Source organism: Heloderma suspectum, chromosome 6 (assembly GCF_057233095.1).
Source record: "Heloderma suspectum isolate Gila_16-S chromosome 6, 16-S_ref, whole genome shotgun sequence".
In the NCBI taxonomy this organism is placed as follows: Eukaryota; Metazoa; Chordata; class Lepidosauria; order Squamata; family Helodermatidae; genus Heloderma; species Heloderma suspectum.
This window is the reverse complement of record NC_139463.1, coordinates 100,956,419-100,974,393: the sequence shown is the minus strand read 5'-3', so window position 1 is coordinate 100,974,393 and position 17,975 is coordinate 100,956,419. Positions and strand designations below refer to the sequence as shown.

At 47.3% G+C, this 17,975-nt stretch overlaps 1 protein-coding gene across 7 annotated transcripts; it reads right to left on the bottom strand.

Moving 5' to 3' along the window:
* Positions 1–764: 764 nt before the first annotated feature.
* MBOAT7 (membrane bound acylglycerophosphatidylinositol O-acyltransferase MBOAT7) lies at positions 765–17,892 on the bottom strand. 7 transcript variants are annotated; one of them, XM_084805622.1, is made up of 10 exons: positions 17,541–17,892; positions 14,011–14,108; positions 12,566–12,730; positions 9,354–9,434; positions 8,280–8,409; positions 6,803–6,929; positions 6,555–6,711; positions 4,785–5,145; positions 3,792–3,974; positions 765–2,931 (listed from the first exon to the last, which is right to left on the bottom strand). In XM_084805622.1, the coding sequence occupies exons 4-10, from the start codon at positions 9,427–9,429 to the stop codon at positions 2,550–2,552; spliced, it is 1,416 nt and encodes a 471-aa protein (XP_084661748.1). In that variant the 5' UTR covers positions 9,430–9,434; positions 12,566–12,730; positions 14,011–14,108; positions 17,541–17,892; the 3' UTR covers positions 765–2,549. The 7 variants fall into 7 exon arrangements, with proteins under 7 accessions (XP_084661748.1, XP_084661747.1, XP_084661746.1 ...); XM_084805621.1 differs by having other exon boundaries at positions 12,589–12,730; XM_084805620.1 differs by lacking the exon at positions 14,011–14,108.
* Positions 17,893–17,975: the final 83 nt, after the last annotated feature.

Here is a 17,975-nt window from a genome sequence, read left to right as displayed (position 1 = left end):
CATTTCTGGAATGAGGGTGTGGATGGTGACTGGAAACAGTTTTTTTTGTTTGGACCTGAATTGAAATGCAGCTATTTCACACATTACACAGCATCAGACTTGGCTTTAGTACTCAACAGCTGGTTGAAAGAGCCAAAGTAGTGTAGTGGTTAGTGTTAGACCATGACTGGGAGACCTGGGTTCAAGTTCTCACTTGGCTATGAAGCTCACTGGGTAACTTTGGGCCAGTCACCGACTCAGCCTACCCTACCTCACAGGGTTGTTGTGTGGATAAAATGGATAGGATGCGGATCATATACTCCACCTTGGGCTTCTTGGAGGAAAAGGTGAGATATAAATCAAACAAACAGCCAGTCCCCACCAACTGACAAAGGCAGCAATACTTTTCTTTCTGTTTTGTCACATTCATACATTACACGCGAGTGTATATTTGGACATGTTAGGTGTATGCCTGAATAAATAATGTGTGAAGTGGCCCATAGCCGTTGACAGTAAAGACACAGAAAGTGTCATTTGAAATAGTATACACATCCACACAGCACCATCCTGGGATAGGCCAGGTGGGAAATCTGCAAAGAATTTGTCTTGGTAAAGAAGGCGCTAGGATGGCTTCCTTTACTGACAAAAGTGTGCTTGAACAGGATAGAGCAGAAAGATTTGGCAAAGGCTGATTTGGGTTGACAAGACAAAGAAAATTGCAAAAAATTCTGAGTTTGGTTCAAGTTATTGATAGGCAGCAGTGAGATCCAAAGGCGTCCAAGAAAATTAGAGGGGGTTTATTTTATTTATTTATTGCATTTCTAGCCTGCCTTTTTTCCCTCTTGCAAGGGTGGCTTACATTCTCCTCTTCCTCTCCATTTTATCCTCACAACAACAACCCTGTGAGATAGGCTGGGCTGAGAGTCTGTGACTGGCCCAAAGTCACCCAGCGAGCTTCCATGGCTGAGTGGGGACTACAACCTGGATTTCCTGGCTCCCAGTCCAACACTCTCACCACTACACCACGCTGGTTTGTGCTGGGGGAAGGATTCTGGCACTGCTGTCAACACCAGTCCACTCTCAGATTACATGCAGCAATTGGTTCTATGATGGGAAAGAACTGTTTGCAATAGGAATCAAGACAACACCATTTTCAAAGCAAGGGGCTTGTCCTCTATTGCCCTCTGCAGGATTCACAAGGAACTGAAAGCATAAGAGACTATTCTTTAAAAAAAAACACTCCCTTTTATTTTTCCAGTCAGGCTTTCCAATAACACTATAGTGGACTAGGCTACAAAGTACGTTTACAGACAGGCTATTTCATGATTGGATTTCCTTAGGACATAAAGAAGTTATCCTCGAGGCAGGCAAAATTACAATCATTCTGGGGTGCTGCAATGTAAAACCCACCTTTTATTTATTTCATTTTTATTTAAAATATTTCTAGGCTGCCTTTAGCCCTCCCAAGCCCCTTTAAAGGCTCCCAGTCTAATATATATGAGCGGAGGACAGGAAGGCCTGGCGTGCTATGGTCCATGGGGTCAGTCGGACACAACTTAATGACTGAACAACAAAATAAAAAAAATATTTTCAGGCCCCTGAGACCAGTGACTGTGAGTCCTGAAACAGGATTTTGCAGTCCATAACTCAAATGTAATGGCTGAAAAGTTGAATTTAAATCCTTTTAACTGACATTCAATGCAGATCCATTTAAATGTGGCAGACTTTATGTGCAAAACATCATTTCACTGCTAGTTCCCCACCACTACATAAGTAAAACATCAGTTTTGCTGTACCATTCTTTTGGTGTGCTGGGTTCTAGGCCCAGAAGTACCTTTTCACCTCCCTGAATCTCAGCTCTACACTGGGGGGCTTACCGATTCAGGACTTGGTGAGAGTCTGCCATGTTTTTGCACATCTCTGGGGCTGGTGACCTGGCTGGGGCTTTTCCACATTTTTCTATACCTTAGTGTCCTCAGCTGACCTACCACCCAGAAGTAACCCACCTCCCCTGCAAAAAAATCCACATAATTTAAAGGAAACAACTGTGGCATTAAAAAAACAAGTGTAATATCAGCAGGAACTGTTCAGAAGCAGGCAAGTAATGGAGATCAGCTCTTTATTGCAAAGCCCCAGTTTGTCCCCTATAAAATGGCTGAGACTTTGGATTTTAAAAAAAGGAAAGAGAAACAAGTTTTAAGAGTGCAGAATTGCCAAGAATCAGAGCTTCTGAATTTTCTGGGAGGGGAATGAAAGCCAGAAGTGAAACCTAACAGAGGAAGGGTTTGGGAGTTAAGATGTCTGGGTTTTTCTCCCCTGAGAATACACTGGTGTGGAGTGAGTTATCAGAGGTGCAATGATTGTGAGGATTCCCAAGTCCTCTAGTATGGGCGCAAGCGAAGAACAGGGATTTGGAGGCTCCACTCCCGGTTCCTTTTCTTGGATCCCCAACTCTGGTTTCAATAGTGAAACACATCAAAAATAGTCATATGTCAAGTGCATCTGCTGCCTCCAGGGCCCACGAAGGTGGCTCACATCGTGGGGCTTATGCTGACCTTGCCTCGGCCCTGTCAGTTTTGCTGCTGGGGGTTCTCCGCTGCTCCCTCTTTGCCTTTGTGGGAGCTCCGCCCCCTCCGGAGCCCCAATACCTTCCCCAGCAGGAAGAACGCCAGCGCTCCCATGTGGATGCAATAGTAGATTGAGCTCCAGTAGCGGACGGTGTCCTCAAAGGTGAGCAGCACAAAACCCATGCACATGTAGTCATAGGCCCTCATCTTCAGGAACCACTGCACCCAGTCGCCATAGAGACGGCCAGAAGGGGAGAGGTGTCTCAAGAGGCCACTCTCCATTGCACCCTCAGAGGCTAGGCAGAGAGGGATGGTAAGGAAGCTGAGGTAGTAGCCAGGATGAATCCCGTGCCAGTAGGCAGAGATGAGCATCGTCCAGGCACTCCTGAGGAGAAAGAGTTTTGTCAGTTCTGGAATCGTCCCCTCAGGCCAACCTACCACAGTTCCCAGAATCCTTCACAATTTCCCTCGCACTTTTCCACTACCAATATGTGACTCTTTCACTGTTGTTTTCCTCAAACTTAGCTACCCTCAGTCGACCCCAGAAGCCTTCACTGTTTCTCTCACAAGCCCAGCCTCCATCTATACTTTGTGACTTCCCTCTCCTTCTTTCCGCCTATCCACTACCAGCTGAAAATCTTCCATGCTTCTAGCACTCAATTCCTCCTCTTTTTAGCCCAGCCTCCCCCAACCTGGCACACTGTAGATGTGTTGGACTGCAACTCCCATGATTTCCAGCCAGCATGGCCAATGGAAGTCCAACATATCTGGATGGTGCCAGGTTGGGGGAGCCGGCTTTAGCCCGTAGCCACCAAGCTTTTCAGTCTCTGTTTTGCAGAAAACAACAAACTGCAAATGAATTCTTCATCTCACATTTTATAGTCCTCCCTGCTTCCCTTTCCCCATCTATCCCAGAATGCTTTATTGCACCACTCAAACTCGCCATCATAGTTTTGGCTCATAGCTCAGTTCCTTGCTGCTGCTTCCCCTACATAACTCTCATCAGCAGTCCCCATCAGTCCCAGAATTCTCTGCCTCGCCTGCCTTCAAATCAAACTACTACTGCCCCAGAATCTCATTTCTGCCTACTCCTGCAAGAATCTTCTCTGCAATCTGTCAATCCAATCTATCCCAGAACCTCACTGTTCACCTTCATTCAAAGCCTCTGAGTTTACTCCCAACAGACTATCTCCCCCGTGCCCTAAATCTTCTTGTACCCCCGCTCCTCCATGGCACTCTGCTCACCTCATAACATAGGAGCGGACAGGTGCACTTTTGTAGATGTACTGTGCCAACCACCATTGGACACTCATGTTCCAATAGCGCATGCCATCCTTCACCTTGACACAAAAGTCTGTGCCATGCGGATCAATGTTCTTGATTGTCTCATAATCATAGGCAATGGTGGATGTGTCTCCATTGGCTGATCTGCTTGCAAGAAAAAAGGAAAACAAAATGAAACACCCTTAATGCCTTTTTATCCTCCAGGACTGACTACTGTAATATATACTGTATATGGGGCTGCCCCTGAAGACTGTTTAAGAATCTTCAACTAATACAGAAATGTAACACATTTCTGTATTACTTCCTGAGGATGGGACAGTTCCGCGACAGCTGCATTGACTACCCACTGGTTTCTGTGTAGTGCTAACGGCCTACCTAAAATACTACCTCTCTTCATATAAACCATCCCTTTCGTGGAGTTCAGCAGAGAACATTATGCCAAAGATTCCATTTGGTATTGTATGAAAATTGTGAAAAGAAACAGCAGGGCTTTCTCTCTGCATAGTAGTTAAATAGTTAAGAGACCACATGGGGAGTGGTGAAAGGATGCAGATTACTCGCCCCTGCATTAGAGTGAGTGAATGAGTGAGTAGGAGAGCGTGACTGGAGCCATTTTGAGGTTAATGACAGAGAGCAGAAGCTCCGCCCCCTCCTTCCTCTTTCAACACCACTCCTTGCGATCCAATTTAAAATTCTACAAAAATGCACATAGGCTTACAGAATAGAACAGGTGGCTTGACCAAGGTTATGTATGCATATGCACATTTTATCAATTTACTTGATGATAATGCCAGGATTTGATCATACCTGCAAGGCTTAGATTCCATTACCCACAGTGCTTTGAGCTGGAATCTGTAGAGTGGATTCCATCCCTATAACTACTTCTCTAAAACTAGTCCACTTTGTATTGGAGATGGAACCTCACCCCAGAAGGGGAACCTCTCCTTGACTCACTTGCTGAGTGGCTCGTACTCCACTGTGGGTCCCCCACCAGATCGCGATTTGGCGCTGGTAGGATAAGCACCAAAGGCTGCAGAGATGCAGGTACATTCCGCACACAGCCAAGCTACGTAGAAGCGCATGCGGAAGACGAAGAAGATGGGGACCATGTAGAAGAGGCGGAAAAGAAATCCTCGTTCGTAGAAGGCATCACTTCGGACGTAATCGAGGGGGAAGTAGTGAGAGACTACCAGGAAAAAGACCCCAAAAATGGCAATCATTTTTGACCTGGAAAGCAGTGGTTGCCAGCTAGGGATGACTGATGAATTGGGTTGGTTCAGCCAATCGTGGTGAGTACGGTAGCGGTAAAACGGACCTGGATACAACAAAATGAGAGTCAGAGCTATGAGCAGACAGTGAGGACTGTGACCCAGAAGACGCAAGACTAAAATTTTATTTTTTTTAAAATAATGGAAGAGTATCTATACAGGAGAAGGTTCCCAAGTGCCCCAATCTAGCCCCATGTCTTCCCGCAGAATCTGGTGACACAAGCAGAATCTGTGGGATCCCAGCTTTCACTGTAAGTTTCTAGCCTTCATGTCTGGAGTGGAAGTAGTACTTAGACCAAGAGTAAAGAACCTCGAGCCCAGTGGCAAATCCAGCCCTTCTGGTTTCCCAGATGGCCCCACTCCCTTTCCCCCAACCATCAACCGTTTGGTGGTTTCCCAGCTTTTTTTTTTTGCAGTTTTCCTCCCATTCTAAAAGGTTGAAATGCCTCTCTGAAGGATTAGTTACTGACAGTAAGAGCTTTAAGCTAAAACGTGCTGGCATTTTTGGCCTCGCCCTTTTTGCTCCCACCCGCTACTGGAACACAGCCCCCCAAAGCTTCTCCGAAATGGAATTCACCCCTCAGGCGGAAAGGAGTTCTGCACCCTTGACATAAATATTCTGGGGCTGTTCGCACAGCATGACAGTCCGCTGTGGGTTATTTAACCCAGTGAGGCTGTAGTGCATGTGGGGCATGTGCAGCTGCCATTTTGAATATGCAGCCCCACTCAGGGTTGTTGTATCCTGTGAACCTGCCAAGCCTAGGTTGTGCGAGGGTTAAACAACCCTCGTATAACCCATGGTCTGTTTTAGAGGGCTGTTTATCCCTTGCATAACCCACGCTCGGCAGGTTTGCATGACACGACAACCCCCGAGCAGGGTTACATATGCAATTTGGTGCCTGCGGGTGCTATGGCTCATCATGGGTTAAATAACATGGGCTGTGTGAACTCAGTCACTATGTGATTCTCACAAAACAGAAAAGGGCAGAACAATAAATGTTACAGTACACAAACTGGAGAGACACATGAAGGTAACTAACAGGAAGAATGGCACAAGGGGGGCTCAGGGGCATGCATGTATAAGCACGGGCATACACACACATAAGACAAACACATCACAAAACCAAGAAAAAAGACAGTAGGTATGACAATTGGGGCAGAGGGCAAAGGTGAAATACGCTCTATTCTCTTGACTTCCTTATTTTTGGCTCTTAACTCCTTTTTCCTCCGAAAGGAAATGGCAAAAGAAAAGAGCAACTCCCAGGCACATGCTGTCTCCTGTCATCAATTTTTGTATATGTGTTTGAGGCTATGGACATTAAGAAGTAACCATGGCTCAAAAAGACACCCAGCCAATATGGTGGTCAAAGGCAAGATGCACTACGGGAGTGTTGGTTTGTACAGATATTTCACCGTATCCCATTGACCGCCACTTTCTGTCAGGTAACTCAGGTACCTGTCATGAGCCCCACATAGCAATAACTGTAGCACAGTATCTCCACCAGTCCAGGCATTTTGGGGATCACACCAATCACGGAAGACTTGGCAAATGATGTCACTTCCTGTTTCTTCGCCTGAGTGAATTCTTGCACCTCGTTGGCTAAGCTCACCATCTGGGGGACACAGATTAAGGCATCGTGGGAAACAAGCTTCTTAGCAGAGAAACCCGCCCCCTTACTGCATCCAGAGCACAGCACCCTTTACCTTGAGAGTAAGCAAAAGTTGCACAGCATTAGTGAAAGGTGTTGGCTCTGGGAGATCAAAGGATGTGACTGTGCGGAAAAAGAGCAGGTAGGAAAAGGTCCATGCTAGCGTCAGGTAGTGGCAAGACCTGGTGTCAGGGGAAAAACAAATAAGAGGCTGTAATTATTAATGAGTTATTAATTTCTTCTGCCACATCCCTACTCAAGGAGTGAAAAACCTCTTTCAGCCTGAGAGCTTAAGTCCAGTTTGGAGAAGCTCTCGGGGGGCTGCATTCCAGGGATAGGTGGGGCCAAAAGCAAAAGGGGCATGGCCAACAAACCAAAAATATCCACATACCTTAGCATAAACCTGTACTAAGCCTTTGGAAAGGCATCTGAATCTCTCAAAAAGGGGGGAGAGATGCGCAAAAGCTGGGAAGCTACCAAACGATTGGTGGTTGGGGCCAGGGGACGGGGCCTTCCAGTGAACTCTGGAGAGCTGGATTTGGCCCCCAGGCCTAAGGTTCGGCACCCTGACCCTACGCACATATCTCTGCACTGAATTTCCCACTCTCATTAACAAATACTCTAATATGGTAGGTCTCTGTCCCATTTCTGGCGGACCCAGGAGTCCTGACTCTAAGCTTCTTTGCTAAGGCATCCTTCTCTGAAAGTCTTTCGTATATTTTCTCTAAGCCTGCCATTGTTTTAGTGTTTTAAACCAGAGATGGGCCAGCTTCAGGCCTGTTGGATCTACTTTATTTTTTACCAGGACCATGAGATTCACCAACTAGAGCCAAATGCAAAAGACCAGTGGAGGCTGGCAGCTCCAATGTCAGTGGGGCGGTGAATCTACTCCAGGTTTCACTCAGAACTCTCAAAGAGCTATCCAAGGTGTGGAGCACCTTGGATAGCTCCTTTAGAATTCTGACTGAACCCCAGAGCCGATTCACCGCCCCACTGACATCAGAGCCGCCAGCCTCCACTGCAAAAGACATGCCCTTAGCATTAAACAGGGTGCCTGTGAGCACATTTTGAGTCTAGGAATTTGTTTTCAGTATCAGAACTGAACTGAGCTCACAATCCTTTCACACAAATGTCCGCTCTGGTTACCACCAGATGTTCTTCATTTCAGCAGCCAAATTTAGGTGGAAAAAAGTAATGTTGCCGTTGCAATTGTTAAAACAATTGGGAGTCAGAAATCCTTGCAGATCAGCTCTTGCAAAATCACTCAGAGATCTGCCAGTATATCCCAATCTACCTCCTGCCCACCCCTCCTTTAGACACAGCTAGGAAGTCTGCGACACCAGATTTCTAAAAAGCCCAACAACCCATAATACCCTGCAGTCCGTTCCTGACCACATTCCTCTTCCAGACAGCCGAGATGCCATCCTTCCTCACATGAAGCATCACAGCATTCCATGGGAACCCAACGCTCCCACGGTTCCTTGCTCTGGCTCACCAGGCCAGACGACAAGCCCCCAGCTGTGCTCCTTTACCGTGGTGAGACGTTGATAATGAGCCATGTCCCCAGGATGGTGATGAGTGAGTGGAGGGCGTGGATGTGGCAGGTAACCAGCGTGAGTGCGAGCCCAGCAGCCGCTCCCCCAAACTGCTTGACCTTCAGTCCTGCAGGGGAAGGAGAGGAACATGTTTCCACATGGCCAACAAAGCAACAGGGCGGGCTTCAGAGTCCGGATGGCATTTTGGTGCACAGGGCAGAACTAAAGATCAATGGCACAGCACAGATTTCCTAGGCAGAAGGGCCCAGGTTCAGTCAGTCCCAGCCATCTTCAGTTTGTTTGCCTGAAGTATTTTTATTCTGTGTCTCAGCCCAAAAGGCTCCTGGAGCGGCTTAGATGCAATTAGTAAAAAAGACAGTTCCTGCCTGCAGGCTCACAATCTAAAAAGACACAACGCACAAGGAAAAAGGGATGGGAAGGGAAGAGGAAAAGATTAAGTAATTATAACTTAAGTAACCTTTCAGCATCTACTGCTCCTTGTTCTCACCACCACTGCCAGAGCGAGAGGCAGGTGAACAAGCAGGATGCAACGATGAAGAGGAAGAGCAGCTCCAGGGGACCCTTGTCTGTGGGCCCCCTGCTGGGGTATCAGCCCTCAGCAAGTGCCCAACCATGCCTACCCTTGATGCCAGCCCTGGATGCTGTTAACCACAGTAGACAAGACTGGACTAGACGAACAAATTGTCTCACTTGGTATAAGGCAGCTTCTTCTGTTCTCTACTTCTTGTTTTTTTCTTTTCTTTACAACCTACCACCACCACCAAAACACAAATTCAATCCTCCACCCTTAGGCTCCTGTATCTCGGAGAGATGCACAGAAGGAGAAATTCTACCAGCTGCAGCTTCACCTGCCACTACAGCTTCGTGTTGGGAAAAGCCACACTGAGCAAAATTCTCCATTCTCTCTAACCTCCTGCTGAAACCCAGACCCCGGTAAGTGAGGTGAGCCATGGGCAAAGGGTGGGGGAGGCTTGATGGCTTCAACCTGGTGTCATGAAAGTTTCCCCTCTGTAGCACGGCAACGTTTGCTCCCCCAGGTTGAGCACTCACCCCTTTTTTTGAAGAAGAAGCCAGCGGGGAAAGAGATGAGAAGTACCGCCAAGTAGATGACCTCGTCGGGTGACATCGTGGCTGGCAAGAGAGAGAGAGACAGAGTCAGAACAGGTTGCATGGATTGAAGCTGGAAATACCAGACAGAGGGCCGTGACTGAGCTGATTTGAGGCAGGCGGGCGGGGGTTTGGGAGGGGAGAGAGAAAGAAAGGGGGAAGTAAGCTGGTAATTTTGGCCTCCACATCAGTATGATCTAGAATGGCCTCCCCCATCCAAGGGTTCCCCAATACATATTGGATGACAACTCCCAGAATGCTCCAGCAAGCATAACTGGCTGAGAGATTCTGGGAGTTGTCATCCAACAGGCCTGGGGGGGGGGGGGGGTGTGTGCCAGGTTGGGAAAGGTTGTTCTAGAAGGTTAGAGTAGGGATGCCAGGACAAATGCATCAGAAGATTGGGGTCTTGGGTGGCAAGGCAAAAGGACTCTGGGATTTAATACTGGGACTTGGGGGTCACCCCATGAAATGGATGCGCAATAGATTCAGGACAGACCAAAGGAAGCCCTTCTTCACACAACATGCAATTAACTTATGGAACCGACTACAACAAGAGGTGGTAATGGCCACTGCTGGCTTAGTGGGTTTAAAAGAAGATTAAACTTCATGGAGGACAGGTGCATCAGCCAATGGCAATTAGTTGTGAAAAGTGGGACCTGCAACCAAATATTGCAAAGGAGTGCTCCTGTTCTGTTTGCCAGCCAGCCTCTTCCAGGTTATGCCATTCCATTTTTCCTCTCACCTGTTTTCCCATTCTCCCCAAAACCAAAAATCAGTTAGCATTCTGTGGCCACTGAAAATGCAGTCCTTACTGGGCTGTTTTAGGGTTCCTCACTATTAAGGGTTTTGGCAGAGGAAGAGGGACTGACAGTCAGAAATCCTGGGCTGCGTGCACAAAGTCACACCCTGTGATTTAACCATTCAAGATTGATACTAGGTTTGCCAACTGTTTCCCCTCCACCCCACCATGTCTTTAAGAGCTGTCTAGTCACCAAAAATTTAGCAGGCGATGCTTCCATCCCCACCCCACCCTGATCACTTAGGGTGCAATCCTATGCATGTTTAGATAGTGACAAAAAGTCCTACAACTCCAAGCATTTCCCAGCCTGCATGGCTGGCTGGGGAATGCTGGGAACTATAGGACTATTTTCTGTCTAAACATGCATAAGATTGTGCCCACAATCTCCATGCCAGGAAAGGCATCTGCTGCTATACTTCTGCTGCTGGGCAGCTGTTAAAAGATACAGAGGAGCACTGCCAGGAAGAAGAAAGTTGGCAACTCTATTTTAGGATGGGAATCCCCACTTGAAGTGTACCATTGTCAGGGTGGATAGGCCCAGTCTTTTATCATACTAAGTACAAAAGGGTTAAAGTGTATTAAGAGGTAATGAATCTATTGTGTTTTAAAAGCAGCCTTTCCCAACTTGGTGCCCTCCAGATGTGCTGTCTGGGGATGAGACTTGTAGTCCAACACATCTGGAGGGTACCAGGTTGGGGAAGGGTAGTCTTAAGCATCTCCCCGTAGGTTCTCCAAATTGCTGAAAGGGGGATACTGGGAAAGCGCAGGAACGAGGGGTAAAAGACAAGACTCTGTGTTCTCTAAGGAAGAGAGTGGAGCAGCTAAGAGAGAAGGGAAGGAAGAAAGTCATACAAAATATGGCTTCCCCCTCCCAGACAGAGTTGCCAGCTGCATGCACTGAATGGGGCTATGTGCCTTTAGGAGTTGCACAGAATGGAGCAAGAAGGCTGAGAAAAGCCACACATGGTAAAATTCTCCCTTCTAGGCCCTCTCCATTCTGGTCACAGCATTCTTGTTTACAAGTTTGCTTACAAAAAGAATCACAATTTAAGTCCCATCTCCTTTCCCAATGGCAACTACCGGAGCTGATCAGCCCGACACGTTTTCACACTTTTGCACAAACTGTTCCACCCCCACACTACTTTATCCGGGTGGCTCTGTGTCTGTGTCCTTGTCTCCTTCTCCACCCCAGGCTTTCTATATTTAGGTAGGAATCTTTGGGAGAATTAGAAGCAAGTCTCTCTCTCAAGATGCCAACACAAGACACACACAGAGCACTGCTCCAGCGAACCTGGGAATCCTAATATCTGAGGCCCGCCCCAGCCCATCAGAAGCGGAGGCGAGAGAATATTTGCACCGCTATGTCTGCAACACTCCTCTTCCTGGTTTCAGAGGTGCATCATGGAGTTGGTGGCACTTTCCGCAGCCTGTTGCAGCTTCATGGCCCCACCTCCATCAAAAGCTCCTTCACTGGCATGAGTTGCTGGGAGAGTAACAGCCTTGTGGGCTGTTGTACTTGGCAAGGAGCAAAGATAGGACAGGCAGTGGGGTGGGCACACAGGAAAAGATTTAAAACAAAGACTGATGGGGAAAGGAAGTTCAAGAGAGAATTATGCACTGAAGAAAAGGACATACAGGGTGCAGAAAGACCCATGAGGTAAGGAAAGAGGACGTTGAGAGGGAAGTGCAGAGAGACCAGGAGGAGGGGGGAACTGATGGAGGTACAAAGAGAGGTCAGTGTTATGGGGTGCAGAGAGAAAAAGAGGAGCTAAGAGATTGGGCTGCAGAGAGACCCGCAGCTGGGAAAACAAAAAAGTGAAGGGGAAACTGAGATTGGGCACTGGAGGAATCCTCCTCAGAGGAAGAGCCTGAGCTCCCGGAGGCAAACCGCATCAAGGAGCAGCCCACGCCAGGAGTCCAGGAGGCAACCAGGAGGAGTCTGGGCCCTCGGGGGAGCGAGCTGCAGGTCCATCCCTGCAAGAAGAGGGGAATTCCACCTTTGAAACAGAGGCTGGGTAAGCACCTCACCCCCAAGACTGACAGTGTCTTAAGAGGCAAGCAAGAACAATTGCCATAAGAAGTGCCCAGTTGCAGGGGAAGGCTGGTCATGTGTAAAGGGTTCCTCACGAGCAGGGGCCTGCTCATGAGAAGGACTTCTGCCAGAAGCCTCTGATGTGCTGCAGCTGGGTCCTGGGTGGAGTCTGAAAGCTTCAGCTTATAAGCCTCAGTCCTCAGCAGGGAGGACTACTGAAACACCATTTTTACACTAGGGTTGGTTCCGGATCTCCTTGCCTCTGATTACCTCGCCCTCCCTCTGCCAGACCTCTTGTGAATAAACCCTGGATTGTCCAGCAACCTTGTGTTTGGGCTTTTCCTTGCCTGGAACTGTACTCTTTGCTTGAACCTTGCTGGCCTAGACCTCAGATTACTCTGTGACTTTAGGTTTGTAGTCATCTTTGTTTGGTGCTGTGCTCTTCATGTGAGCCCTGCTGGCTTGACCCTGGACTGCCTTGATCCCCTCCTGTAAACAGAAAAGGGTGGGTGGGTGGAGGAGTCAGATTTTCTCTGCCACGCTACAGGAGAGAGAGATAGAGCACTATGTTCAGAGAGAATGGGCAATGGCACAGAGAAAGAAGAAAGCACAGATTATGGGGGCACAGGGAGAAAAAGAGGGCTTAAAAAGAAAAGCACCAAATTAGAACTGCCAAGGAAATTTGTCTAAAGCGGAATATAAGCTAAAGTCAGAAGTTTCTCTTTAGGTGATACGCTTAGGGAATTTGGATTGAAGCTAAAATAGGTTTTTTTAGAGTAAAACTAACAAAATACCTTGGAGAAGATTTGCACATCCCTATCAACCCCAGTTGGGGGTGGGGAGAGAATCTGTATTTTTACTCCGGGAAAAGAAGGAAAGAAAGCATTATCCAATTCTTGGCACTGGTTTGTGGTAGTAGCACACCACTCAGGCCATTTTACTGTAGGGGAGGAACCACCAACCCGCAAAGTACCTGCGGAATTTCTGCCTCGCATACAAGCTCAGAAGACTGTCTATAAAACATGATGGTAACAGTATTAATCTCTGCCTAACTCTTCCTTGTTTGTTCCCCATTCCACTCAGAAGGTACGCTTTGGTTATCTGCTCTCGATTTACTGCCTCTGAGTATGTGCAGAGTGCATTTTTCCCAGTGAATAACACTGCAGTAAACAGACCTAGTAGATCTGAAATTAGACGCAAGGACTCATCATCTGTATACCTAGGAGCAAAAAGAAATGCCTACTTGGCTTGGTAACCTTCACAGTTTTTAAAGAGAATCTATATCTCTGATTTTCTTGAAGAGATCTCTAGTCTTTCCCATTCTATTGTTTTCCTCGATTTCTTTGCATTGTTAATTTAAGAAGGCCTTCTTGTCTCTCCTTGCTATTCTCTGGAAATCTGCATTCAGTTGGGTATATCTTCCCCTTTCTCCCTTGCTTTTCGCTTCCCTTCTTTCCTCAGCTACTTGTAAAGCCTCATCAGACAGCCACTTGGCTTTCTTGCATTTCTTTTTCTTTGGGATGGATTGAGTTGCTGCCTTCTGAACAATGTTACGGACCTCCGTCCATAGTTCCTCAGGCACTCTGTCTATCAGGTCTAATCCCTTAAATCTATTCCTCACCTCCACTGTATATTCATCAGGGATATGATTTAGGTCATACCTGAATGGTTTAGTGGTTTTCCCTACATCCTTCAATTTAAGTTGAAAATTTGCAACAAGCAGCTCATGATCTGAGCCACAGTCAGCTCCAGGTCTTGTTTTTACTCACTGTATAGAGCTTCTCCATCTTTGGCTGCAAAGGACATAATCAATCTGATTTCGATATTGACCATCTGGTGATGTCCATGTGTAGAGTTGCCTCTTGTGCTGTTGGAAAAGAGTGTTTGCTATGATCAGCGTGTTCTCTTGGCAAAGCTCTATTAGCCTTTGTCCTGCTTCATTTTGTACACCAAGGCCATGCCTGCCTGTTATCCTGGTGATTTCTTGACTTCCTACTTTAGCATTCCAATCCCCTATGATGAAGAGGACATCTTTTTTTGGTGTTAGTTCTAGAAGGTGTTGTAGGTCTTCATAGAACCGATCAACCTCAGCTTCTTCGGCCTCAGTAGTTGGGGCATAGACTTGAATTACTGTGATGTTGAATGGTTTGCCTTGGATTCGTACGGAGATCATTCTATCGTTTTTGAGATTGTACCCCACTACTGCTTTTCCCACCCTTTTATTGACTATGAGTGCTATTCCATTTCTTCTAAGGGATTCTTGCCCACAGTAGTAGATATAATGGTCACCTGAATTAAATTCGCCCATGCTTGTCCATTTGAGTTCGCTGATTCCCAAGATGTCGATGTTCAATCTTGCCATCTCATGTTTGACCACCTCCAGCTTACCTTGATTCATTGATCTTACATTCCAGATTCCTAAACAATATTGTTCTTTACAGCATCGGACTTTCTTTTCACCACCAGACACATCCACAGCTGAGTGTCCTTTCAGCTTTGGCCCAGCCACTTCACTCTTTCTGGTGCTACTTGGAAATACCCTCTGCTCTTCCCCAGTAGTATGTTGGACACCTTCGCATTACTAACTACAAAGCTAGCAGAGATGACAGTATTTCAGCTGAGCTATTTAAAATCCTAAAAGATGATGCTGTTAAAGTGCTGCACTCAATATGCCAACAAATTTGGAACACTCAACAGTGACCACAAGACTGGAAAAGGTCAGTTTACATTCAAGTTCCAAAGAAGGGCAACGCCAAAGAGTGTTCAAACTATCGTACAATTGCGCTCATTTCACATGCCAGCAAGGTGATGCTCAAAATCCTACAAGCTAGGCTTCAACAGTATGTGAACCAAGAACTACTGGAAGTACAAGCTGGGTTTTGAAGAGGCAGAGGAACTAGAGATCAAATCGCCAACGTTCGCTGGATCATGGAGAAAGCAAGAGAATTCCAGAAAACCGTCTATTTCTGCTTCATTGACTACGCTAAAGCCTTTGATTGTGTGGATCACAACAAACTGTGGCAAATTCTGAAAGTGATGGGAGTACCAGACCACCTTACCTGTCTCCTGAGAAACCTGTACGAGGGTCAAGAACCAACAGTAAGAACCAGATATGGAACAACTGATTGGTTCAAAATTGGGAAAGGAGTACGACAAGGCTGCATATTGTCGCCCTGCTTATTTAATTTATATGCAGAGTACCTCATGAGAAACACCGGGCTGGATGAATCACAGGTCGGAATTAAGATTGCCAGGAGAATTATCAACAACCTCAGGTATGCAGATGATACCACTGTAATGGCAGAAAGCGACGAGGATCTAAAGAGCCTCTTGTTGAGGGTGAAAGAGGAGAGTGCAAAAGCTGGTTTGAAACTCAACATTAAAAAAACTCAGATCATGGCATCTGGCCCCATCACTTCTTGGCATATAGAAGGGGAAGAAATGGAAGCAGTGACAGATTTTATTTTCTTGGGCTCCAAGATCACCGCAGACGGTGACTGTAGCCATGAAATTAAAAGACGCTTGCTCCTTGGGAGGAAAGCTATGGCAAACCTAGACAGCCTAGTAAGAAGCAGAGACATCACCTTGCCGACAAAGGTCCGTATAATCAAAGCGACGGTTTTCCCAGTAGCAACGTATGGCTGTGAGAGCTGGACTATAAGGAAGGCTGAGCGCCGAAGAACTGATGCTTTCGAACTGTGGTGCTGGAGAAGACTCTTACGAGTCCCCTGGACTGCAAGGAGGTCAGATCAGTCCATCCTAAAGGAAATCAACCCTGACTGCTCATTGGAAGGACAGATACTGAAGCTGAAGCTCAAATATTTTGGCCACCTAATGCGAAGAGAAAACTCTCTGGAAAAGACCCTGATGCTGGGAAAGATTGAAGGCAAAAGGAGAAGGGGACGGCAGAGGATGAGATGGCTGGATAGCATCACCAATGCAATGAATATGAACTTGAGCACACTCTGGGAGTGAAGGACAGGGAGGCCTGGCGTGCTATGGTCCATGGGGTCACAAAGAGTTGGACATGACTTAACGACTGAACAACAACAACAAATGTTACTACTATAATGTCTGCTCCTAAAGGTGCTGGAATACAAACTGTGAAAAGTGGAGAGGGATGCAGAATGGAGGAGAAAAGCACGTGGGATGTGGGTTTTAAGACTACTGGAGCTGGGCAGATGGAGGAGCAAAAGACAGCTGGAGGAGAAGCAGAAAAGGCTGAAGAAGGAAAGGCAGCTGAGGAGAAAGACCAGAGAAGGCATCACAATAAAGCAAAACTGTGGAGGAGAAAGATAAAAGAAAGCAGCAGAGTGGTGAAGACAAAGAGACAAAAAAAGCAGCCCTCAGACAGTGAAAAATGGCAGCAACAAAAGCCCAAGAACCTGTGGACTATCATCGTTCTCCTATCTGTAACACTGTATTTGTAATTAATGGTGGTTTAGGGTTAGTTGTTTGCATTTGGCTTGAATAGTTATATTTGTTTAGTTAATATTCATTGAAGTTCTTGAAGCTAAATAAGTATTTTTATAAACTTCCAGGTGACTGCCAATCTGTTCCTCCTCCTGATAAGAGAACTTGGAAGTATTACAGCAGGGCAAGATTTTGTGTGGGATTTCTCAGCTGCTGATAAAAGAAAGGCCTATTAATGAAATTCCTTGGGGTGGCTGTGGCTGGGGGCAGGGAAGGTAACTACTACACTTTCTCAGGTAGGTTCTCTCCCACCTCCCCATCCACTCCCAACTAACAGAATTAAAACAACGTGGCCATCTTGAGTCAGTAAAAATGTATTAAAAAATGGGCTGGAGCGTGCCTGGCCACCCCACACCCCAGGTCTGTGGTCTATCGACTGCTACGCTACATGACCTGCTCGTAAGAGAAAGCAAGTGTGCTAGTTCCTACTGCTCCACCCACTACAAGTAGTACTCTCGGGTAAATCTAGTGCTCCCAACTGCTCCTGGGGTAATAGCCAACATTATGTACGGTAGGCCCACTGAAATGACTGAGGCATAAGTCAGTCACAGCTACATTACGTCCCATTCGTTTCAATGGGCCAACTCTATGTGGGACTAACAGTGGATATTACCCCTGGGCGCCACCCCACCTGGATCTCTCACGGCTGAACGCAAAGCCCATCCTGCTCCCCCCCGCGTAATGACATGACAGTGAGCCAGAGAACCCAGGAGTCCGGGCTTCTAGCCCTTCGGGCATCCTGGGGGGGAAGGCTGCCCGAGGCCCTTGCTTGTAAACCACTACTTCCCTTCAGCCTGACCCGTTCTCAGCCGCCCTGTGCACTCACGTCTCAAGAGAGAACCTTCCCTCGCGTGCAGCTGCCCCGAAGCAGGGATCGAACGAGGAGAAGGGGGCAGCCAGGCGTGCGTGCGTGCGTGGGCGGGCTCAGCTGCTTGCAAAACCCATTTCTGAGATGGACGGCAGATCCACCTCCTGGACAGAGCCTTGCACAAAGCGAGCGTTTTGCATTACTTAATCCTGCGTGCGTGCGTGCGTGCGTGCCTGCCTGCGCGCCCCCTTGCTTCCTGTCTCCTGTACGCGGTTTCCTCCCCGCAGAATGAACTGTGGGCGGTGCCGTGGACCCCCGCCGCCGCCGCCGCCTCTTTCTTGGTCCCTGTTTCTTCTTCTTCTCCTCCTCTTTCTCTCCGCCCCCCCCCGTAAGCCATTGGCTCCTTCTTGCCTGACCCTATTGGTTAACGCGGCCATCACCGCGAGCGCTCGG

Bases quoted from the DNA above. Each gene is read 5' to 3' on its own strand.
- MBOAT7 (XM_084805617.1), bottom strand. From the start codon at position 9,429: ATGTCACCCGACGAGGTCATCTACTTGGCGGTACTTCTCATCTCTTTC. The intron at 5,146-6,554 runs GTACCTGAGTTA...TGTTGTATCCAG, and splicing joins CTATGTGGGGCTCATGACAG to GTCCGTTTTACCGCTACCGT. The intron at 3,978-4,784 runs GTGAGTCAAGGA...TTTTCTTGCAAG, and splicing joins GAGTACGAGCCACTCAGCAA to CAGATCAGCCAATGGAGACA.